We start from the raw sequence: 25,092 nt of genomic DNA on the forward strand, positions 1-25,092 counted from the left end.
GAACCCATGAGTGTGAGATCATGCCCTGAGTCGAAGTCAGACCCTCAACCAACTGAGCCACCCAGGTGCCCCTGTTTTGACTGTTTTATTAAAGCTGTTGTTTTACTATTAATTAAATTAAAGTAATTAAATATAGTTAAAATTGTGCATTGTTTTACATAATAATCCTCACTGAGCTCCAGTGTCAATTGTTTATTGTTGTATTAGGACTTATTAAGCCAATACGTGTATTAGATTAATGTTTTTGTTATCAAATTAATTTTTAAATGTAAATTAGACCCTAAAGTTTTTACACCTGTCCAGGTACTTAAATTTGATCTGTTTGTAAAGATGGAAATTTTTTGCTGTGATAAGTAGGATTATCTTTACAACTATTATATGAAAGCATATTAGTACAAATAAGTGTACAATTTGTGTATAATTTCTTACTCAGTGAGAGGGATAGACTTCATTCCCAGTTCTTAAAAATTATGGAAGTAGGACTTATTACAAAGAATGGAGTAGTTTTAAAACAGTTTATTTGGGGGCAAGAACTTACATCTGATTACAAAAAATTTATTCAATAAACTAATAGCCTTATTTTGTATATGTAATTTTTTATATATCTTTGATGTCTTCTATTTATAAATAAGATTTTCTCAGCAATTATCAAGGACTTAGCTAAACTAACTCATGTGTTACTCTGTCTTTTCATTTATACACAAATAAGTATTGCTTATGATTTTTAAAAATCTTGGGAGACCTTAAATTGATAGACCTAAGACCTAGGAGATAGGATGTTATTTTTTTTTATCACAGACATTGAAATATACTTGTATTATATATGCCTTTAGTGGTGGTACTGAGACTGGTAAACCTCTTTATCCTCTTCTCTGCTAAATTTTTTGATTTACATTTAAAAGCTTGTAGAACACACACCTACCTTCAGAAGACAATTTGTTAGCATTTTGTGTTTTAGATGGTAGTTTTCCTTTCTGTACTTGTGATTGCTAAAAGGACATATATCTTCATATTCAGATGAGAGCTATATGAAGGCACAGGTATTTTGATTCTTCCAAACATTTTAAAAATTGTCATGTAAACATACTTTAGTGTATGCTAAACTTATGATAACTTTTGTTATTACCTGTTTATATATATAGATACAAATAGCATTTTAGTAAAGACACTTAGATATTTTGAGCCTCTACTATGAGAGTAATGCACCTCTCATTGTTACAGGCTCCTTTTGCTCTGACTCTTGTCCCTACAACTAGGCTTTACTGCTAATACCTTGACTTACTGTTAATTTATTGGGTAAGGAAGCAAAAGGTTAGTGCCTTTTATAAAACTTGGGGAAACTCTGTGTTAAGATTAAATACCTTGATTCAGTGAGTCCATAATGAAATGCAGAATTTCCCTAACCACATACTTCACAGTTATTACCTATTGATGGCTTGTCCATGAAATCTCAGCCTTTCACTTATTATTACTAAGGCAAAGGAAATAGCACTAGTCACTCATTCTTCTTAGGCTATCCTTTTGTGGCTTCCTTTCTCCCGCATACTCACTCCGAGGAATTTCCTTGGTCTGCAATTGAAGGAATTTTTAGCTGGTAGAATTTCAGGCAGAGATTTGCAACAAGGTCATTTTGCTTAATTATGTCATTCAGTCTATTTAGCATAGTGTAAGGTTGGTCATGGAGTGGGAAGAGAAAGTAGTATTTTGTAAAGGCCAGATTTCTCTCCCTGACTAGTGTAATTATTGTTAAGCCATGCTCCTCCCCTTATACTTATTCACCATGGTCTTCTCTGTTTCAGCTTGCATTCCCTGAGTAGGCAGGCACACTCACTAACTTTTGGGAATTACCAACTTCACCTGGTTTCCCTAGGCTCAAAGGCTCACTGAGAAGGGAACATGTTTTGAAACCACCAGTTTGACAAAGCTGCTTTGAAGGATATAATTGAGACTGTGGAAACAGAAGAAAATACCAGATAGTTTTATATCTTTTATGTGAACCTAAAATACCTGTTAATAAAATTTTTATTATTGAGATAAGTAAGCCTATTGCATTCTCATCCCATCCCTGATTCCTCTACACCTTTTTCTTTACTGCTCCATTTGCTTTCTTGTTTCTACACTGCTACCATCCTGTACCAGTGTGATCTCACATTCGTAGTTCCCCAGTTTTTGCCTTCTTAATTTAGATCCAGTAAGAGGTAATCACTCACATAGGTCATAGAATAGAACCCATATGTTGGTTCCCTTGGGTTTGCCAGTATACTGTGGCAGTGGGATGGCAGCAGGATCTTGTGGTTCCTTACATAGTAGGGGGTGTGAGTAGCTGTTCCCTTGGGCAGTCATAGCAGCTGCTGGCACCTCTAATACAAATACTTGTAGAATTTGAAGGAGTTGAACACTGTTGATTATTAAAATGGTTTTTTGTATGTATTTGTTTTTGGCCATTTGTGCCCTAAGATTAATTAGTTCCTTTTTTGTTTGTTTGTTTGTTTGTTTGTTTGTTTTTAAATTTTTTTTTAACATTTTTATTTATTTTTGGGACAGAGAGAGACAGAGCATGAACGGGGGAGGGGCAGAGAGAGAGGGAGACACAGAATCGGAAGCAGGCTCCAGGCTCTGAGCCATCAGCCCAGAGCCTGACGCGGGGCTCGAACTCACGGGCCGCGAGATCGTGACCTGGCTGAAGTCGGACGCTTAACCGACTGCGCCACTCAGGCGCCCCAGTTCCTTTTTTTTTTTTTTTAACAAAATCTACATTTACTCTACCAAAATTAATTTTGCATGCTATGGTAGAAAATTTTAAATTTTTGTAGTAAGTTTAGAATTTGCTTTTTCTTTTAAAAAAATTTTTTTATTGTTTATTTTAGAGACAGAGAGTAGCGCACAAGCAGGGTTGGGGCATAGAGAGAGGGAGACAGAACCTGAAACAGGTTCCAGGCTCTGAGCTGTCAAGCAGAGAGCCTGACATGGGGCTCAAACCCATGAACTATGAGATCATAACCTGAGCTGAAGTCGGACGCTCAATGAACTGAGCCACCCAGGCCCCTAGAATTTGCTTTTTCTAACAAAACTAACTCTAAATGGAATCTCTTCTTTGTCCTGATAATTCTTTTACCAAATAAGGAGGTGTGAAAATATTACTTGTAGTAACTACTGTGTCATGACTTCCTTTAAAAATAATGTAATCACTTTTGTCTTGTAGGACAGACTATTCGAGAGAAAAGAATTATGGAAACAGCAAGTAAAAGAGAAGTCGACTATGAAGTAGGGGATATCCCAACAGAATGGGAAGGTAAGTTTGTGTTTTTACTAGTATCTTCTGGAAGGCAAATTGTTTATACAAAATTAACAGAAGCAGGTATAATTATATGTTTATTCTTTTTACAAAAGTTTTAGTAATCCAAATCCATGACCTTTTTTAAAGATATTCCATTTCTTTAAACATTGTGAAGGTGTCACACTTCAGTAAGGAAACACATATACAGTGAAAGGAACTTTTTAAAAAAAATTTTTTATGTTTATTTATTTTTGAGAGATAGGCAGAGGGTGAGCAGGGTAGGGGAAGAGAGAGAGGGAGACACAGAATCCAAAGCAGGCTCCAGGCTCTGAGCTGTCAACACAGAGCCCGACGTGGGGCTCAAACCACAAGCCGTGAGGTCATGACCTGAGCCAAAGTAGGAGCCCAACCGACTGAGCCACCCAGGCGCCCCCAGTGAAAGGAACTTTTAAACATTAGCTGAGCTGGTACTAGGGTGAGCTGAGCAAAGCTCCTATAATACAGACTTGACAGAGGCACTCACTTTCATGTGCTGACTGTGCAGTCGCACACTCCCAGAGTTCAAATATTGTTTCTGGCACAGAATACCTACATGAACTTGGGAAAGTAAATTCATTCTTCTCAGTCTTAGTTTACTCTTTCATAAACTGTGAATAATACTTGCTGTTACCATCTGGAATATTTGCTCAACTTAAAATGACCCTGTTAGCTCATCCTCTGTTAAGACAAGGATGGACACTTGATCCCTATCAGGACTTTGGAATTAAGATAAGAGACCAAAGTGAGATATAACAGTAGCAGTCAGTCTTTCAGTATGGCTGGAACAATAACATATGATTATGGGTAGTTATCTTCAATCTACTATCTAAGCTTTGTTGCAGGAAAAGCTGATCTATTAAGAAGAAAATGGAAACCAGTCTGCAAAAAGAAATAGTGAGACAGAATGTTTCCTAAGTTTCCTGAAAGTTTCCAGTCCTCTCTTCGATTTCTATCTAAATGTAGTTCAGCTGCACATCTGCCTTTGAGTATTAGTGCTACCCCTTATCCTTGTTCTAAATTTTCCCTTTTCCCTTACCAGTTCTTTGCCTAGTACCTGACACATGCTAAATGTTCAGTAAATATATATTGAATATGTGAAATCCAGCTTGAATTAGCTTTTGTTATTTGCATCTAAAAGAGCTTTACCTAGAATACCAATATCTATCTTTTTCTTTCTGATTATACCAATATTTATTTTATATCACTTATCACTTACCCAGTATTTACTTGTCTACTTGGTATTATAATCATTGTTTATAATCATTGCTGTTTATAATCATTGTTTATAATTATTACATTGTGTTTTTTTTAATTTTTTTTAACATTTATTTATTTTTGAGACAGAGAGAGACAGAGCATGAATGGGGGAGGGTCAGAGAGAGAGGGAGACACAGAATCTGACACAGGCTCCAGGCTCTGAGTGTCAGCACAGAGCCCGATGCGGGGCTCGAACTCACGGACCTCAAGATCATGACCTGAGCCGAAGTCGGCCGCCCAACCGACTGAGCCACCCAGGCGCCCCTTAATTTTTTTAAATGTTTATTTATTTTGGAGAAAGAGAGACAGAGTGCAAGAAGGGGAGGGGCAGAGAGAGAAGGGATTCAGAATCTGAAGCAGGCTCCAAGCTCTGAGGCGCCAGCACAGAGCCTGACATGGGGCTCGAACCCACAAACTGTGAGATCAAGACCTGAGCCGAAGTCAGATGCTCAACCGACTGAGCCACCCAGGCACCCCATGATCATTATAATGTTTAATCATCACAACAATCCTATGAGGTAGACACTGTAATTATACCCATTTAATAGGGAATCTAAGGTCTAGAAAGATTAGATATACTGCCTATGTTATACGGCTACAAACTGCAAACAGTAGACCTACTGCATCCTGGCAGGTGAAGCATACTCTACTTGTGATAACTATAGGCATTAAGTTACTTTTATGCCAGTATGCGAGTATAAATATTTCTTCAGGATTGTCTTTTCTGTTTTACCTTATTACCTTTGAAAATATCAGAACTATGAGAAAAGAACATAAAAATGGGTAGAGACCAGAGATTTTTTGAAGAAATGCAGAATATAAACTGACAACTTCTAGCAGCAATAATTGAGATTTTTTTATTCTAACAGACTTTCCAATGTTATGAGCTACATTCACAATTCTTAAATAATGCCTTTATCTCCTTATGAGTCTATTTTATCATTTTTTCCAAAAATAGTATAGAGTTAAAATGTTTATAAAAATAGAGTTACAAATAAACAAATAGGCATTGACTCATTTTTCAAAAACTTTGAGACTTTCAAGGAATTAAAATGAAGTTCTAATGATTTTTTTAATGTTTATTTTTATTTTTGAGAGAGAGAGAGAGACAGAGACAGAGCACAAGCTGGGGAGGAGCAGAAAGAGAATCCAAAGCAGGCTCCAGGCTCCAAGCTGTCAGCACAGAGCCCAACACGGGGCTCGAACCCATAAACCATGAGATCATGACCTGAGCCGAAGTTGGATGCTTAACTGACTCAGTCACCTAGGAATCCCAGTTCTAATGCTTTTTATGGCTTTGTCCTGATCCAGTAATTCAGCATAAGTATCTTGTGAATCTTACCCTTAACATAAATGTATCAACCAAACACTGAAAATAAAATTATTCTTATAGTGGTACGTATCAATTAAATGTAAAAAATAATTCCATACCATGAAAAAGTAAAGTAAAATAAAATAAATACACAACACACTATATTAAAAAAAAGAAAGGAAAGAGAAAGAAAACTTTTAAAGTAAATAGTGTCAACACCAAATGAATCTAAAGTATTTTCAGATCCAGATGAATATTTGTCAGTTATTAGTAGAGTAGCGGTCCCCAAAATGTATGGGGGATACGTGTTAGATGGATGCACTCTTCATTCATTCATTCTTTTAGTAAATATCTGTGGCGGACCTCTGCATTCATAGAGTTTACTTTCTGGACTGGGAGAGTAGGTGGGAGAAAGACAATAAACCAGACAAATAACTACATAGTATGTTAATGGCCACAGAAAATAAAACACGAGAGAGGAAATAGGGAGTGTTGGGGAGAGTTTTGCAGTTTTAAATACTGTAATGAAAAGGCATTACTGAGGAAATGACTTGGAATAAAGGCAGAAGAAGGAGCTGGTTATGCAGATAAGTAGTAGAGGAGCATTCCTGGAGAGTGAGTGCAAAAGCCCTGAGGCAGGAGCATGCTCAGATGTTTAATGAACAGCAAGGAAGCCAGTGTGATTGGAACAGAACCAGAGGGAAATTAATATATGAAGTTAGAAAAGTAAGAGTATACCCAGTCTTGTAGGACCTTATAGATAATTTAAGGACCCTGGCTTTTACTCTGAGTGAGATTGAATGCCATGGAAGGTTTTGAAAAGAGTAGTCATATGCATTGTTATATTTAACAGCATCACTCTGGCTGCTGCACTGCAGAGACTTAAGAGGGCACAGGCAAAACATGGAGACAGGAGGCTCGTAATAATTTAGGCAAGGAGTAACTGTGACTTGAACCAGAGTAGGGGTGGGAGTGGGAAGAAGTAGTCGCATTCTGGGTCTTGTAAAAGCAGACCCAGTGGGATTTGCTGATAGATTGGATATGAAATGTAAGAGAGAGGAGAGCAGTCAGTGATGCCTTTTAAGCTCTTGGCCTAACCTGGAAAAATGGACTGTTTTTCTATGCTATTGACTCTGAGGGCAATCCTGTGGGAGGAGCAAGTTGGGGCGGGGGGAATGAGATCAATTTTGGAAATGTTAAGTTTGAGATATCTATTAGATATCGAAGGAAAGATAGTAAGTTGTATATAAGCCAAGAATTTAGTGAAAAATTTTGGGCTAGAGATAAAATTTGGGAGTTGACAGCTAATAAATGGTGTTTAGCGTTGGGAGACTGGATGAGTTCACAAAGAGAATAAGTGTAAAGAGAAGATGAGACGTTCAGAGACTGTCTTGTCGACTGCTCCAGGGTTTAGAGACAGTGAAGACAAGAAAGAAGTAGCCAGAAAAGGAGAAAGAAGAAGAAGGAGGAGGAGGAGGAGGAGGAGGAGGAGGAGAAGGAGAAGGAGAAGAAGGAGAAGAAAAGCTTCATGTGCTGGAAGCTAATTTTCAAGGAGGATGGTTCAACCATTTAATGGTTCAACCATTAAATGAAGCTTGAGAATTAATTCTTTGCTTTAGGAACAAAGGACTCCATGATCCTGCCAAAAAATAGTGTGTAGGGTGTTAGGAACAAAAGCCTGATAAAGAAAGGATAGCAAAAGAATATTTGGAGGGAATGAGTATAGACAATGCTTCTGAGGAATTTGTGTGTAAAAGGGAATGAGTATTGAAGCAGACACTGGGTGGGAAAGTAAAGAGAGCAATTTTATGTTTTATTGTTTAAAATTTTTTTGATGTTTATTTCTTTTTGAGAGAGAGAGAGCCAATGCAAGTGGGGGAGGGACAGAGAGAGAGGGGACAGAGTATCCAAAATGGACTCCACGCTGACAGCAGAGAGCCCGATGTGAGGCTTCCACTCAGGTATTGTGAGATCATGACCTGAGCCTAGTTCAGACGCTTAACTGCCTGAGCCACCCAGATGTCCCTATGTTTTGTTGTGTGTTAAAGATAGGAGAAGTAACCAAATTATTTTTTTCTAAGAATAGAATTTAGTGATTCATCACTTACATATAACACCTAGTGCTCATCCCAACAGGTGTCCTCCTTAATGCTCCTCACCCTTTTAGCCCCTCTCCCCACCCAATCACCCAATACTCTGCCAGTAACCTTCAGTTGGTTCTCTGTATTTAAGAGTCTCTTATGGTTTTTCTCCATGTCTGTCTTTATATTATTTTTGCTTCCCTTCCCTTATGTTTATCTGTTTTGTTTCTTAAATTCCACATATGAGTGAAATCATATGATATTTGTCTTTCTCTGATGGACTTATTTCACTTAGCATAATAATCTCTAGTTCCATCAACATTGTTGCAAATGGCAAGGTTTTATTCTTTTTGACTGCCAAGTAATACTCGTGTGTGTGTGTGTGTGTGTGTGTGTGTGTGTGTGTGTGTGTGTGTGTGTGTACACCACATCTTCTTTATTCATTCATCAGTCGATGAATATTTGGGCTCTGTCTATACTTTGGGCTGTTGTTGATAGCACTACTATAAAGATTGGAGTGCATGTGTCCCTTTGAAACAGCACTCCTTTATCCTTTGGATAAACACCTAGTAGTGCAATTGCTGGGGCGGAGGGTAGTTCTATTTTTAATTTTTTGAGGAAGTTCCATACTGTTTTCCAGAGTGGTTGCACCAGTTTGCATTCCCACCAGTGGTGCAAAAGGGTTCCTCTTTCTCCGCATCCTTGCCAACATGTGTTGTTGCCTGAATTGTTAATTTTAGCCATTCTGACAGGCATGAGGTGGTATCTCATTGTGGTTTTAATTTGTATTTCCCTGATGATAAGTGATGTTGAGCATCTTTTTATGTGTCTGTGAGCCATCTGAATGTCTTCTTTCAAAAAAGTGTCTGATCATGTATTTTGCCCATTTCTTCACTGGATTATTTGAGTTTGGTAAGTTCTTTATAGATTTTGGATAGTAACCCTTTATCAGATAAGGTCATTTGCAGATATCTTCTCTCATTCCTTAAGCACTGCCTTTTAGTTTTGCTGATTGTTTCCTTCATGGTGCAGAAGCTTTTTGTCTTGATGAAGTCCCAATAGTTCATTTTTGCTTTGGTTTCCCTTGACTCTGGGGACATGTCAAGTAAGAAGTTGCTGTGGTGGAAGTCAAAGAGGTTGTTACCCGTTTTCTCCTCTAGGATTTTGTTTTTATGTTTATTTTTGAGAGAGAGAGAGAGAGAGAGAGAGAGAGAGAGAGAGAGAGAGAGAGAAAGAGAGAAAGTGAGAGAGAGAGAATATGTGAGCTGGGAAGGGGCTGAGAGAGAAGGAGACACAGAATCTGAATCAGACTGCAGGCTCTGAGTCGTCAGTACAGAGCCTGATGTGGGGCTTGAACTCACAAACCATGAGATCATGACCTGAGCTGAAGTCAGACACTGAACTGACTAAGCCACCCAGGTGTCCCTCTCCTCTAGGATTTTGATGGCTTCCTGTCTTACATTTAGATCTGTCATCCATTTTGAGTTTATTTTTGTGTATGGTATAAGAAAGTGGTCCAGGTTCATTCTTCTGCATGTTGCTGTCCAGTTTTCCCAACACCATTTGCTGAAGAGACTGTCTTTTTTCATTGGATATTCTTTCCTACTTTGTCAAAGATTATTTGGCCGTACATTTGTGAGTCCATTTCTGGGTTCTGTATTCTGTTCCATTGATCTGAGTGTCTGTTCTTGTGCCAGTACCATACTGTCTTGATGATTACAGCTTTGTAATACATCTTGAAGTCCAGCATTATGATGCCTCCAGCCTTAGGTTTCTCTTTCGGGATTGTTTTGGCTATTCAGAGAAGTAACCAGATTTTTAAATAATGATGGGGAAGAACCAACCAAAAAGGAAGCATTAATAATGCAAGAGAGAGTGACCTTGAGGTGAGATGGAGTCTAGTACATATGTGAAAGAATTGGCCTTTGACAAGAGCATGAAAAGTTCATCAGTTGTAATAGCAAGAAAGTAGAGTATACAGCCATAGATACAGATAGGCACATAGATGTGATGGTGAGAATTTGTGTAAATTCCCTTTTGATTCCTCCAGATGAAGCACAGAATGGTTAAATAACTTCCTAAGTACAAACAGCAGCTGCAACCAAGATTTTAAACCAAAATATCTGTCCCTAAATCTTTACTCTTCATACTATATTGCCTACCTCATTGCATACTATGCATACTATTGCATACTATATTGCCTACCTCATTAATAACCTGGCTAATTCTTACTTACTCTGAGTTTTAGAGCACACATTGAGTTCCTTTGGAACTCCTTTCTGACCCCACCTCTCACCCCTAGTGCTATGTGGCATGCTTCCCCCCCTCCATCTCACTTTATGGCTTCCCAAACATTAAACTTAAACCACTGTAGATTTTTCCATGTTACCTCATCTACCTCCTCTCCCTAGACTAAAATACACTTTAGGTTACAGTTCTTACTGTGTTCATCATTGTAGTCTTAGGGCCTTGCTCAACACTTAACATAAAATAAGTGCAAGCTCAATCAATATCTGTTGAATGAATGAATTTTAAATTGAAAGTACATAAGGAAGAGATATTGGGGAGTTCTGCTGACTTGCTATAAATAGTCCATTTTGAAAAGAAACACAACAGCACGCCAGAGCAATTAGTTCCAAACGTATGGAGCACTTAGACAAAGTTTTAGTTATGGGAGATAGTATAGTGCTAGCTGTCCAACAGTCTTACAGTCTCAGGGAAGCTTTTGAGTTTCATCCATGGCTTAATGGATAGTTCTTACATAGAGCCTCTCAAAATCTCTATCCCCATAATTCAGATGACATTTTAGCTTCTAGTTTTGTTTCTTTTGTGTGTGTGTGTGTGTGTGTGTGTGTGTGTGTGTGTGTGTGTGTGTGGTTGTTTTTGGTAGCTTTAAGCTTGTTTGATATTGACAGTAATAAACATTGATGAGGACCCTAAAATACATGCCAAGTAGTGGGAAGAGACAGAAAGGCCCTGATCCAGCATTTCTTTCTGGTAGAAAGTTAAACTTTACTTATCAGACATATTTCTTAAAATATAAGAATAAAACCTCATAATAAGGTTAGGTAAAAATTACTTTTTAGATACATTAGACTAAACCTGTCTAATTAACACAATTAATAATGAACATCTCGGTATGTGATATGCACTTGTATTGCTTTAGTATTATTAATAATTGTTTAGCATGCTTTCTTAGGTTACAGGAATTCCCCACCAAACACTTTCAAAATGAGCTTCATAAAATAATGGCCAGGACATAATATTATCCTCATCCCAGCATCAGAAGACCTAGGTCCTTAATCATTTGGGGCAAATCATATTACCTCTGTGTTTTTCATCTGTAAAATTAAAAGGCTCTATATATGTCTGGTGTTCTATGATTATATGATTCTAAAAGTGTTTCTAATCAACTTATGCCCCAGCCCAGCATCTGGACCTACTGTTGAACCAAATTGTTTGGCTGGGAATTACTGACAGTTCTTGGTGGTCTTCATCAGGTGATAGGATAGCTATATGTATTAGTGATCCACTGCTGCATAACAAATTACCCCAAAAGTCAAAGATCTAAAATAACAAGCTTTTATTATCTCACAGTTTCTGTGGATCAAGATTCTAGGCATGGCTTACATGGATCTTCTGGCTCAATGTGTCTCACAAGGCTGCAGTCAGTGTGTTGGCCTGGGCTGCAGTCATCTCAAGGCTCCTCTCAGGAATCATCCACTTGGAAGCTCATTCACATGGTTATTGTCAGGCCCTAGAGGATCTACTTCCACACTCACTCAAATGGGTATTGCCTGGCTTCATCTTTCCTGGCTCTTTGACAGAGGGCCTTATTTCCTTGATAACTGTAGCTTTATAGTTCTTGATATCAGGTAATGTTAGTCTTACAACCTAATTTTTCTTTTTTTGAAGATGTTTTGGCTATCCTATGTCCTTTGCATTTTCAAATGCATTTTAAAATGATCTTGGTAATTTTTGCAAAAATTCCTCCTAGGATGTTGGTTGGGATTGTGCTGAACCTATAGATCACTTTGCAAAGAACTTCTGACCCCTGAACATTATATTTCTCTTTATTTAATTTGGGCCTTCTTTAATTTCTAAATGATAATTTTTTAATGTCAATTTTTGATTGTTCATCATTATTATTATATAAATATGCAATTGGTATTTGTATATTGATCTTGTATTCTATGACTTTGCTAAGCTCAGTTATTAGTTATAATAGCTTTTTTGTCAATTTAATCAGATTTTATACCTAGAAGATCATGTTGTCTATGATTAAAGACATTTTTTCTTTCTTTCCAACCTGGATGCCTTTCATTTTTTAAATCTTATCTGCTTGCACTGACTAGGATTTCCAGTATACTGTTGATTAGAAGGAATGAGAATGGACATTCTTGCCTTGTTCCTGATATAGTATTCTTTTTATACATTGTTGATTGGTTTATCTAAACTTCTGTTTAATGTTTTTATATCAGGGTTCTTGAGGGATATTGGTTAGTAATTTTTTTTTTTCTTGTAACATCATTGCTTGGTTTTGGTGTCAGGATAATGCTGGTCTCATGAAATTAGTTTGGATATATTCCTTCTTCAATATCCTGCAAAACTTTATATAAAGTTAAAATTATTTTAAAATTTTTTTAAGGTTTATTTTTGAGAGAGAGAGAGAGTGCACATGTAAGTGGGGGAGGGGAAGAAAGAGAGAGATACAGAATCTGAAGCAGGCTTCAGTCTCTGAGCTGTCAGCACAGGGCCTGATGCAGGACTCAGACCCATGAACTGTGAGATCATGACCTGAGCCAAAGTCGGACCCTTAAGTGACTAAGCCACCCAGGTGCCCTGAGTTAAAAATTACTTTAAAAAATATTTGATAGACTTTGCTATTGAAACCATTGGGGCCTGGACTTTTCAACTACAAATTAAATTTATTATATTCAGGATAGTCAGGGTGTCTGTATCTTTTTGAATGACCTTTGGTAGCTTGTTTCTTTTAAAGGGTCTGTCCATTTCATCTAAGTTTCCAAATGTTTTGCATAAAACTGACCATAATATGTCCTTATCATCCTTTTAATATCTTTACAATCTATAGTGATGTCACTTCTGTCATTCCTAGTTGTTATGGCTGAATTGTGTCCCTCCAAATTCTACGTTGAAGCCTTAACCCCAGCACCTCAGACTGTATTTGAAGACTGCATTTGGAGATAGGATCTTCAAAGAGGTAGTTAAGTTAAAGTAAGGTTTTTAGGATGGGTCTTAATCCAATATGACTGGCATCCTTATAAGAAGAGGGGATTAGGACACATATATATACAGAGGGAATAACATGTGAAGACACAGGGAAAATACAGCCATCTGTAAGCTGAAGGGAGAAACCTCAGAAGAAACTGACCTTGCTAACACCTTGATCTTAGACTTCTACCTTCCAAAATTGTGAAAAAATAAAAATAAATTCCTGTTGTTTAATTGCCACTGAATCTTTGACACTTTACTTTGCTCTCGCAGCCCTGAAACTAAACAGCAAAATAATATATTAGTATTGAGTATGTTTATGATTGAATTTTATTTCCTACTGTGGGTTATCAACTGTATCTCTGTTTTGTTACTTGCATGTCTGCTTTTGGTTTTGTAGACCATATCTTGACCATATCTATCTTTATATGATGTTTGCACTTCATATAGAGTATAAGAACCTTACGAAGGTGTACTGCCATTTCTCCCTTCTAAGATTTCTGTTTTTGTCATATATTTTAGTTCTACATGTTAGAAATTGCACACTACATCATTATTTTTATTTAAATAGTGAACTAACATTTAGATAGACTTAATCAATAAGAAAAATATGACATATTTAATTCATATTTTTACCATTTCTAATGCTCTTTATTCCTTTTTTGTAGATCCTGTTTTCTATCTGCAATCATTTTCCTTTAGTATCTATGCCTTCCTTTAACATTTCTTTATATGTAAGTCTACTGGCATTAAATTCTCTCAGCTTTCATGTCTGAAATATATTTTTAAAGGTATTTCTCTGGTGGGGCACCTGGCTGACTCAGTTGGTGGAGTATGTGACTCTTGATCTTGGGGTCGTGAGTTCGAGCCCCATGTTGGGTGTAGAGATTACTTAAAAAATAAAATATTAAAAAAAAAGATATTTCTCTGGTTCTAATGTTCTAGGTTGATAGGGTTTTTTTTTCCTTTCAGTAGTTTAAAGCTACTTTACATGCTTTTTTTGTCAAGAAATCTGTTGTCCTGCTTTTCTTTATCCCTTTGTATGTAACATCTATTTTTTTTTCTTCTGGTTGTTTCCAAGTTACTCTTTTTTAAACTGGTTTTCAGCCATTTGATTATGATGTGCCATCATATAGTCTCTTTTGTGCTTGAAGTTTCGTGAGCTTCTTAGCCTTATGGATTTATAGTTTCCTTTAAATTTAGAAAAATTTCGGGGTGCCTGGGTGGCGCAGTCGGTTAAGCGTCCGACTTCAGCCAGGTCACGATCTCGCGGTCCGTGAGTTCGAGCCCCGCGTCAGGCTCTGGGCTGATGGCTCAGAGCCTGGAGCCTGTTTCCCATTCTGTGTCTCCCTCTCTCTCTGCCCCTCCCCCGTTCATGCTCTGTCTCTCTCTGTCCCCAAAATAAATAAACGTTGAAAAAAAAATTTAAATAAATAAATAAATAAATAAATAAATAAATAAATAAATTTAGAAAAATTTCGGCAATTATTTCTTCAAATACTTTTCTTTGAGTCTCTTTCCATCCTTCCTTTTGGGAACTCCACTTACAATAGTAGGCTATTTGAAGTTGTCTCACAGTTCACAAATGCTCTGTTCATTTGCGGAGGCTTTTACTCTTTGAGTTTTATTTTGTATGGTTTCTCTTATTGTACCTTCAAGTTCACTGATCTTTTCTTTTACAGTGTCAAATTCCTACCAATCCATCCAGAGTATTCCTCGTTTCAGGCATTGTAGTTTTCGTCTGAACAAGTTTGATAAGGGTCTGTTTTATATCCTCCATGTTTCTACTTAACCTCTTCAATCTGTCCTCTCTCTTTTTGAACATATGGAGTACAGTTATAACTGTTTTAATGTTCTTGTCTGCTAATTCTACCATCTGTGTCTGTTTTTAGTTGGTTAGTTTTTTTTCCTCTTCATTATGGGAAGTATTTTTCTGCTTCTTTGTTTGCTTTGCAATTTCTGATTGGATGTCAGGCATTTTAAATTTTTGCCTAGTTGAATACTAGATATTTTTATATTCCTATCTATATTATTGAGCTTTGTTCTGAGACACAGTTAAGTTACTTGGAAACAGTTTGATCCTTTCAGGGATAATCTTTCAAGATTTGTTAGGTAGGACTGGAATGGAATTTAATCTAGAACTATAATTCTGTATTGTTGATGCAAGTTGTTGCTGAGCACTCTCCTCTGCCCTGTCAATCATGAGGTTTTCCACTCTGGGTGCTGGAAATTAACATCACTCTTGCTCCTGTGTAAAATATGAATACTGTTCCTTCTGATCTTTTCAGGTGGTTCTTTTCCTGGTCTTAGAAGTTTCTCACTCACCTGAACTCATTAGTGCTCAGCTGAATACTTGATAGCGGCCCCCCCACCAGTCTCCAGAGTTTGCTCTCTTTGAAGCTGTCTCCTGTCTGATAGTCTATCCTGTGAATTTTAGTCACTTTGGTCTCCCTAGACTCCCAGCTCCATTTCCATAACATAAGTAGTATTGTGGATTTTAGCAGGATCCCCTCCCCATGCAACAGCCTGGAAACTCTCAAAGGAGTAAGTGAGGCAATTGTAAGGGTAACCTTTGTTTGTTTGTTTGTTTGTTTGTTTGTTTGTTTGTTTTTTAACATTCTGAAGAGATCACTGTATTTCATTACTTGATGTTCACTGTTTTGAAAATTGTTGTTTCATGTAATTTGTTTCTCTTGTTCCATCTTGGCTAGAAGCAGAAGGCTGCTTTCTTTCAATTCGCTTAATGCATTTGAAATCCATTTATATATTTATATGAATCAGCAGTTTATTCCTTATTATTGCTGACTAGAATTTTATCATATTGATATACCAACTTACCCATTCACCAGCTGCAGGACATTTGGGTTGTTTACACTTTATAGCAATTATAAGTGGAACCACTATATAAATTAATATTCCTATTTAGGTATAAATATTTGAAAATGAATTTTCATTTCATTCAGGTAATCATTTCATTCAGGTGGCATTTCTAAGTCATGTGGTAAGAATAAATTCAACTTAAACTGCTAAACTGGTTTTTAACGTCTATACCATTTAGCTTTCCCATTAATACTACATGAAAAGCTACAGAGGCTCCTCATCTTCCCTAGCCTTTAGTGTTGTCAGTGTTACTAGATTTGTGCTGTAGTGTCTCACTGTGGTTTTAATTTTTATTTCTCTAGTGACTGGTCATGCTAATCATCTTTCATGATATTTGCCATCTGTATATCTTCCTTGCTATAGCGTATGTTCATATCTTTTTGCCGACAAATTTTTTATTTGGTTGGGTTTTTTTTCTAATTGTTTACCTTGGAGGGTTCCTTACATATGCTCAATACAATTCCGCATATATGTGATTTGCAAATATTTTTTCCCAGTCTGTGACTTGTTTTTCAATTCTTTTGACAGTGCCCCTTAGAGAGCAGACATTCATAATTGTAATGAAGTCCAATTCATCATTTTTTTTTCTTTTTATGTATCATCATTTTGGTGTTACAAGAAAATTTTGCTTAACCCAAGGTCATGAATATTTTCTCCTATGGTTTCTCCTAAAATTTTATGGTTTGGGGCTTTATATCTACATCAGTGATCATTTTGAATCTATTTTTTGTGAATGGTATAAATACAATTTCATTTATATGGATATCCACTTTTTTCCAGTATTATTTTTTATCGTGTTAAAATGCACATAGCATAAAATATACCATCTTACCCATTTTTAAGTGTACAGTTCAATGATATTAAATACATTGACCTTACTGTGTAGCCACTACTAACATCTATCTTCATATCTCTTTTCGTCTCATAAAACCAACTCTATACCATTAAGCAATAATTCTCCCATTCTTCCTTAACCTTACCCAGCCCCTGGCAACCATCATTATACTCTGACTTTATGATTTTGATTACTCTCCCAGAACTATTTTTGAAATGACCATCCTTTTCTCACTGTTTTTGCACCTATGTCAAAAATAGGTTTCTATATAGGTGTGGTCTATTTCTGTCTTCTCTATTCTGTCCATGGATCTATGTCTGTCCATTTCTCAATGCCACACTGACTTGATTACTGAGACTTTGTAGTAAGTCTTGAAATAGGTAAGTTGAATTCTCCAACCTCTTTTTCAAAATTGTTTTGGATACATTGTTTTGGATACCTTGGACCCTTTTGTGAGTACATATGACTTTTAGTATCAACTTATCAATTGCTACCCAAAAATCCTTCCAGAATTTTTACTGGGAATGCATTGAATTTATAGATCAGTTTGGAGAGGATTGAGCCTTCTATGAACACAGCATATTCTCTCCTTAGGTCTTCCTTCATTGTGTCATCTGTAGTTTTTAGCTTATAGATCTTGCACATATTTTATTAAAATAAAACCTAAGTGCTCCTTTTTTAATACTAGAAAGCTTAGCATTTATTCATTAAAGCACACAGGAAATCAACTCAATTCAAATAAAATGATATTGTACTAGGATTCCAGCTTACTCTTTGGCTATGTGTTTATGGGAATAGCAAGATCTGGATACAAAGCACAGACAGACACTGCCATCAGACACAGATGAAAGCTACACACATTATAGCAGCTGTTCCTAAATGTTAATTTTTAGGGGCTATTGCTAATTGTTTTTTATTTCAACTTCACATTATTCATTGATAATACATAGAAATACAATTGATTTTTGTATATCAACTATGTATGTACTTTACCCAACTTTGCTAAACTCATTTATTTTAGTTTATATTTGGGGGATCGTCTACATAAACAATTTGTATTCTTTCTATTTACTCTATTCTAATGTATTTTTTTCTTGCCTTCCTTTCCTGACAAGGACCTCCATGACATTGATGATTAGAAATACTGAAAGTGGGAACGCCTGGGTGGTTCATTCAGTTAAGCATCCAACTCTTGGTGTCAGCTCAAGTCATGATCTCATGATTCATGAGTTTGAGCCCCACATCTGGCTCTGTGCTGACAGTGTAGAGCCTGCTTGGGATTCTCTCTCACTCTCTCTCTGTCCCTCCCCTGCTTGCTCTCTATTTCTCTGTCTCCAAATAAATAAATAACATTTCAAAACGTAAGTAAAAAAATAGTGAAAGTGAACAGTCTTGCCTTTTTCTTAATCTTAGAGGGAAAGCATTCAGTTTCTCGCGATTAAATTTAATGTTAGCCAGAAATTTTTATGTAGATGCTTTCCATCAGATCAAGAAAACTCTCTTTTCTTCCTAGATTGCTGGAAGTTTTTATTATGATTGATGTTGGATTTTCTCTTTTTTTTCTGCATTTATTGGCTTGAATTTTATCGTTATTCTTCATTCTATTAATATAGTTGATTACATTGATTTTCTTTTCATTATCTCTCGCTTTTTTATTGTGATAAAAGATACATGACATAAAAAGTTCCATTTTTGCCATTTTTAAGCACATAGCTCAGTGGCTTTAGGCACATTTACACTGTTGTCATTGTCAACACCATCTCCAGAACTTTTCATCTTCCTAAACTGAAGGTCTTTACCCATGACACAGTAAGTTCCCATTCCCTCCTCCCCCCTCCACCATGCCTGACAACCACCATTCTACTTTCTGTGTCTATGAATTTGACTACTCTAGGTATCTCATATAAATGGAATCATACAGTATTTGTTGTTTTGAGTCTGGCTTATTTCACTTAGTATAATGTCTTCAAGGTTTATTTATGCTTTAGCATCTATCAGAATTTCATTCCTTTCTCAAGGTGAATAACATTCCATTTTCTCCATATACCAGATTTTGTTCATTTGTTCATCCATCAATGGATCTCTGGATTATTTCCACCTTTGGGCTATTGAGTAATGCTGCTGTGAACATGGCTGTACAAATACCTGTAGATTTAAACCTAATTATGTAAATAATTGTGGTAAACATCAATGGTCTAAAATCTCCATGTCAAAGGTTGAAATTGTAAGAATTATGTAGAAGACAACTATGTGTATCAAACAGTGTAACCTAGTTGACAATTATAGAACATTACCCTGAGAAATTGTAGAATTCATTTTTTTTCATTTTATTCACCTTGATAGGTCATAAACTCTTGCCAAAAATTTTGGAGGTGGGAATACTTACTTATCTACTCATTGTGTGAGGCCAGGTTTACCCTGATACCAACTCTTGTCAGAGACAATAAAGAAAAGAATACTATAAACTAATATCCGACATAATCATAGATGCAGAAATCATTAACAAAATATTAGCAGACTGCATCCAGCAGTATATAAAAAAGGGCAATATGCCATAATGATGTGGAATTTATCCCAGTAATATAAGTTGGTTTAACATTTAAAGATCAACATCGCCCCATTTCCCCCATCTCCCACCCCTGGTAGCCACCTACATTCCATATAAAAATGAGATCATGCAGTATTTTTCTTTCCATATCTAGCTTATTTCATTTACCATGTCTTCCAGATTTCATCTGATATTGTCAAAGATGGCAGGACATTCTTCTTTTAAGACTGAATAATATATTCCATTGTAAATATACACACACACACACACACACACACACACACACACACACACACCATTCTTCCATCAATGGACATTAAAGTTGTTTCCATATCTTGGCTATTGCCAATAATGCTGCAGAGAACATGGGAGCACAGATATCTCTTCAAAATAATGATTTCATTTCCTTTGGATATGTATCCAGAAGAGGAATTTCTGGATCATATGGTAGTTCTAGTTTTAATTTTTTGAGGTAACTCCATACTATTTTCCATACTGGCTGTATCAGTTTACATTCCCACCGAACAGTACATAGGGTTTTCTTTTCTCCACATCCTTACCAACACTTATTATCCTTTTTTTGTTGTTAAAACTATTTATTTATTCACTCATTCATTCATTCATTCATTCATTTGCTTATTTATTTACTTGAGAAAGAGAGAGCAGGGGAGGGGCAGAGAGAGGGAGAGAAAGAATCCTAAGCAGGCTTCCCACTTAGCACAGAGCCGGACGTGAGGCTCAAGTCCACAGTCCTGTGACCACGACTTGAGCTGAAATCAAGAGACCCTCCACTGACTGAGCCACCCAGGCACCTCTATTCTTTGTCTTTTGATTATAGCCGTCCTAACCAGGTATGAGATGGTATCTCACTGTGCATTTCATTTGCATTTATATTCAACTTTTAACAAAGAAGAAAAATCATAAGTTCATATTAGTACAGAAAAAATATTTGACAAAATTCACCATACATTCATGATTAAAAACTCTCTACACATGTGAACTGGGAAGTTCCTCAACCTAATAAAGGATATTAAGAGGAAAAAGCACTTACAAGTAACCAACCTCATATTCGATTGTAAAAGAACACTGTCCCCCCTAAAATTTGGAACAAAACAAGGGTATCCTCACTATTTTTATTTTATATTATCCTGGAAAATTCAAGTAAGTGCAATAAGGCTAGAAAAAGAAATAAAATGAATTCAGATAGGAAATGACAAAGTAAAAGCCTCTTCACAGATGACATAATTGTGCATAAAGACAACCTCAAAAAAATCTATAAAATAATGAATTTAGTAAGTTTTCAAGATATAAGGGCAATATGTTAAGACCACTTATCTATCTACATTTTATTACCAAACAATTGCTAAATGAATTTTTTGATTCTGTCACTTAAAATGCCATTAAAAACATGAAGTATTTAGGGATAAAGTTACAAAAATATGTCTCTACAACCTGTACATTGAAAAATGTAAAATATTGCTAAGAGAAATTAAAGGAAACCTAAATAAGTGGAGAGATACACATTTTTTGTGGTTCCGAAGTCAATAGTTAAAAGATTTTATTTGCCTAAATTTGATCTGTACATTTAGTGCATCCCAAGTCAAGATACTAGTAAATTTTTCTTTTTAAAATTAACATGCTGAGGGGCTCCTGGGTGCTTCAGTCGGTTAAGCGGCGGACTTCGGCTCAGGTCATGATTTCGCGGTCCGTGAATTCAAGCCCTACGTCGGGCTCTGTGCTGACAGCTCAGAGCCTGGAGCCTGTTTCAGATTGTGTGTCTCCCTCTCTCTGACCCTCCCTCATTCATGCTCTGTCTCTCTCTGTCTAAAAAATAAGTAAACGTTAAAAAAAAAATTAAAACAAAAAATTAACATGCTGATCCTAAATTTTGTATTAAAATGTAAAAGGATCTAGGATACCTAAAACACTTTTTTTTCCTTTCAAATTTTTATTTAAATTCTAGTTAGTTAACATACCATGTAATATTAATTTCAGGTGTACAATTTAATGATTCGTCACTTACATACAACACCCAGTCCTCATCACAACAAGTGCCCTCCTTAATCCTCATCACCTATGTAACCCCTCCCCCGGCCCACCTCCCCCCGCCCCGTAACCAGTTTGTTCTCTACAGTTAAGACTCTTTCTTGATTGCCTCTCTTTTTTCCCTATGTTCATTTGTTTTGTTTCTTAAATTTCCACAAATGAGTGAAATCATATGGTATTTTTCTTTCTCTTATTTTGCTTAGCATAATGCTCTAGTTCCATCCATATCCTTGCAAATGGCAAAATTTCATTCTTTTTGATGGCTGAGAAATGTGTCAATTATTGATAATGCTGCTGAAAACATTGGGGTGTGTGTATTCCTTTGGGTCAATATTTTTATATCCTTTGGGTAAATACCTAGTAGTGCAATTGTTGGATCATGGGGTAGTTCCATTTTTAACTTTTTGAGGAATCTCCATACTGCCTAAAACACTTTTTAAAAAGAACAGGGTTGGAGGATTTAACTTTAAAAAGCTACATTTTTCAAGACAGTTTAATACCACTATAATGATAGATATAAAATTAATGGAATCAAACTGAGAGTCCAGAAGTGTCCCTACATTTATATGGTCATTGGAGTTTTCAATGGGAAAAGGAAATTCTTTTCAACTACTGTTAAATAGTTGGATTTCCATATGAAAAAAAATAAACTTTGATCTTTACCTCATATTAAATCTAAAACTTAAATTGAAATTGATCACAGACCTAAATGTGAAAGTTAAAGCTTTTAGAAGAAAACATTGGACTAAATCTTTCTATCATGGCATAGTCAAAGAATTATATAGGACACCAAATATAAAAGAAAAAATATGATAAGTTGGACTTCATCAAAAATTTTTAAACCCTCTTTTTTAACAGATAACTCTGAACAAATGAAAAGATGGATGAAGAGAAAATTTGTGATACATATGTGACATAAAACTTGTATCCAGAATATGTAAAGAACTCACACAACCCAATAATAGGACTAGCATCAGAAGTTAAAAAGAAGATATGTAACATCATTAGTTATCAAGGAATGCAAATTAAAACCATAGTGAAGTACCACTACATACCACTGACTCACTAGAATTTAAAAGATTAACAATACAAAGTGTTAATGAGGATGTAAAGCACCTGAAATGTACATAAATGTTTGGCCAATGTGTAAATGGTACATCTGCTTTGGGAAATAGCTTATTCTTTATAAACTTAAACACACTCTTACACTATAACCTGGAAATCTGCTGGGTATTAACCCAGAGATATAAAAACGTAGTCTACCCAAACACTTACTGAAAGTTTTCATAGCAGCTTTATTCATAAAAGCCCAAATTGAAAGTTCCCCAAACACCTAACAAAAATCAGTGGATAAACACATTGTCATTTTCTATATAGTGGAATACGACACAGGAATAAAAAGAATGAACTGCTGCTGTGCTTGCTGTATTTATTTTTTATTACTCTGCATCAGTATTACCACAAACTTAGCTAAAAACACTACATATTTATCATCACCCGGTTCCTGTGGTCTTGAGTCCAAGCCTAGATGGGTTCTCTACTTAGGGTCTCACATAGACTGCAAACCATGTCAATAGGTATCATCCAGGGCTGCATTCTCATCTGGAGGTTTGAGTGTGGAAGGATCCATTGTTCTACATGTGTGGTTATTCACAGAATTCAGCTCCTTGCAACTATAGGACTGTGAGCTTCAGTTTTTCACTTAATGCTGGCCAGAGACCACCCTAAGCTCCTAGAAGTCACTGAAAGTTCCTTGCCACATGGGATTCTTCAACGTGCCACCTTTTCTCTTACAGCCAGCAAGGGAGAGCCTCCAGTAAATGGATGCTGTAAGCTTACATGACATAATCATGCACTCGTAGACATCCCATCACCTTTGCCCTCTTATCATAGTTAGAAGTACGTCACAGGACCTGCCTTTACTCAAGGGGAAGAAGCCATACAAAGGTGTGGACATGAAGAGATGGGGTTTGTGGAGGCTACCTTAAGAGTTTGTTCTCTACACACAGTTACATGGATGAACTTTAACAACATTATGTTGAGTAAAATAAGTTAGATGCAAAAGAGTGCATACTGTAAAATTCCATGTAGGTAAGGCAGAACTCATCAACAGTGACAGAAAGTGTAGCACTACCTGGGAGCTGTGGATGGATTGGGGTGGGTGTTTGCATGTGGTCAGAGATAGGAAACTTGCAAGTGATGGAAACATTCTATATACTGATTTGGGTGCTGGTTAAAAGGTTGTAAACGTTTTTCAGAATTCATGGAATTGCACACTTAAAATGGTTTCACTGTATTGTTTATAAATTATATCAAACTAAAGAGGATTAAAGAAAAAGAATAGTAATAAGCTTGAGCACCCCCAAAATTTTAACTTAAATATGCCAATTAAATCTAATAATGTCTTTAAGATATGCTCAAGAGTCAGTAATCTGAAAGTGACTCATTTCATAATATATCACTTGAAGAATTTTCACAGTTAAAAAGTAGGGATTCTTGTTTTTATAGATTTTTATAATATATATACACCCAGAGCTGGCAAAGATCATTTTTTAAAAGATGAGGCTTTATTATAGTGTTGTCTTCTCCTTGAGCGAATTAAACAACACATATTTCTAATGTAGTATCTTTTAGATGCAGACTCCTCACAAGCTTTCCATAATTTTAGTTCTGAATGATCACCTCCTGAATCTAGTGATAAATGTTTCATTTACCTTAACCCCTGTTGGCACTGCTTCTAAAAGTATATTAGCCGTTTCCAGTGCTTATAGAAATTTGAAAAATGTATGCTTCACGAAGTATTTTCCTGCTTGCTTCTTCTAGTCCCTTTTAGTGATTAATGGGAACTTTAATTTGCATGCTCACTTTTACGCTTATTATAGTGTGTTATGTTCCAATAAGAGTATTAAAGTTCAATGAAAATTTCATGCATACTAATGAGAATGCAGATGAACACTGATGAAAGAATGCTAGGATCTTAAGACATAAACTTTCCAGTTATCTTGCTAAATTCTATTCAAACAATGGTTACATTATAATGAAGACTGATACAGAATCCACCATACAGATATAATTAGCAATGGCAGAATCATTATATAATTTATAATTGGATCGAGGTTCACTTCCAGATTGTTATGAGGATAAAAAAAAAGAAATGTAATGATTTGATATTAATGCATATTTTTATTCTTCCTCTTCCTAACCTTTGCCAACCTTCAGCAGGATATTTCCTTTGTTGCATAGAGTGATTGGGAAAGTTAGGGATGATTATATAAATGAGTGATCACATTGAATATTTCCAGCTGTAACCTTTATTGGATACATAGCAGTAAATGGTCCTCAACCATCATCTCAAGAACATTTCAAGTATCTGGTTATTGTAGAATTATACAAATGTATATCAGCACTTGCATTTATTTATCAAGATAAAACTAAGATCTTTTTCCTTGAGCCATTTAAAACAAAGTTAAAGGAAGTCCTATATCTTTCCTTAGAGAATAGTGTGTCCCATGAGGGTAACTAATCTAGGCAGTACTTAATACGTTATCTGAGTTATACTGCATTCTTCTGTGCATGAATTTTATA

The 25,092-nt window shown here is 36.1% G+C and overlaps 1 protein-coding gene and 1 non-coding gene across 2 annotated transcripts in view; one reads left to right on the top strand and one right to left on the bottom strand.

Moving 5' to 3' along the window:
• The window catches only part of NDUFAF2 (NADH:ubiquinone oxidoreductase complex assembly factor 2), a 170,440-nt gene that overhangs the window by 94,776 nt on the left and 50,572 nt on the right, over positions 1-25,092 (top strand). Inside the window, exon 2 of the mRNA XM_047875275.1 lies at positions 3,203-3,292. Coding sequence (XP_047731231.1) covers positions 3,203-3,292 — 90 coding nt within the window. The remainder of the gene's footprint in view (positions 1-3,202; positions 3,293-25,092) is intronic.
• On the bottom strand, positions 17,646-17,780 carry LOC125147487 (small nucleolar RNA SNORA23). Its single transcript, XR_007145210.1, has one exon. It is a non-coding gene; the product is annotated as a small nucleolar RNA SNORA23 (small nucleolar RNA).

Source organism: Prionailurus viverrinus, chromosome A1 (genome assembly GCF_022837055.1).
Source record: "Prionailurus viverrinus isolate Anna chromosome A1, UM_Priviv_1.0, whole genome shotgun sequence".
NCBI classification, from domain to species: domain Eukaryota; kingdom Metazoa; phylum Chordata; class Mammalia; order Carnivora; family Felidae; genus Prionailurus; species Prionailurus viverrinus.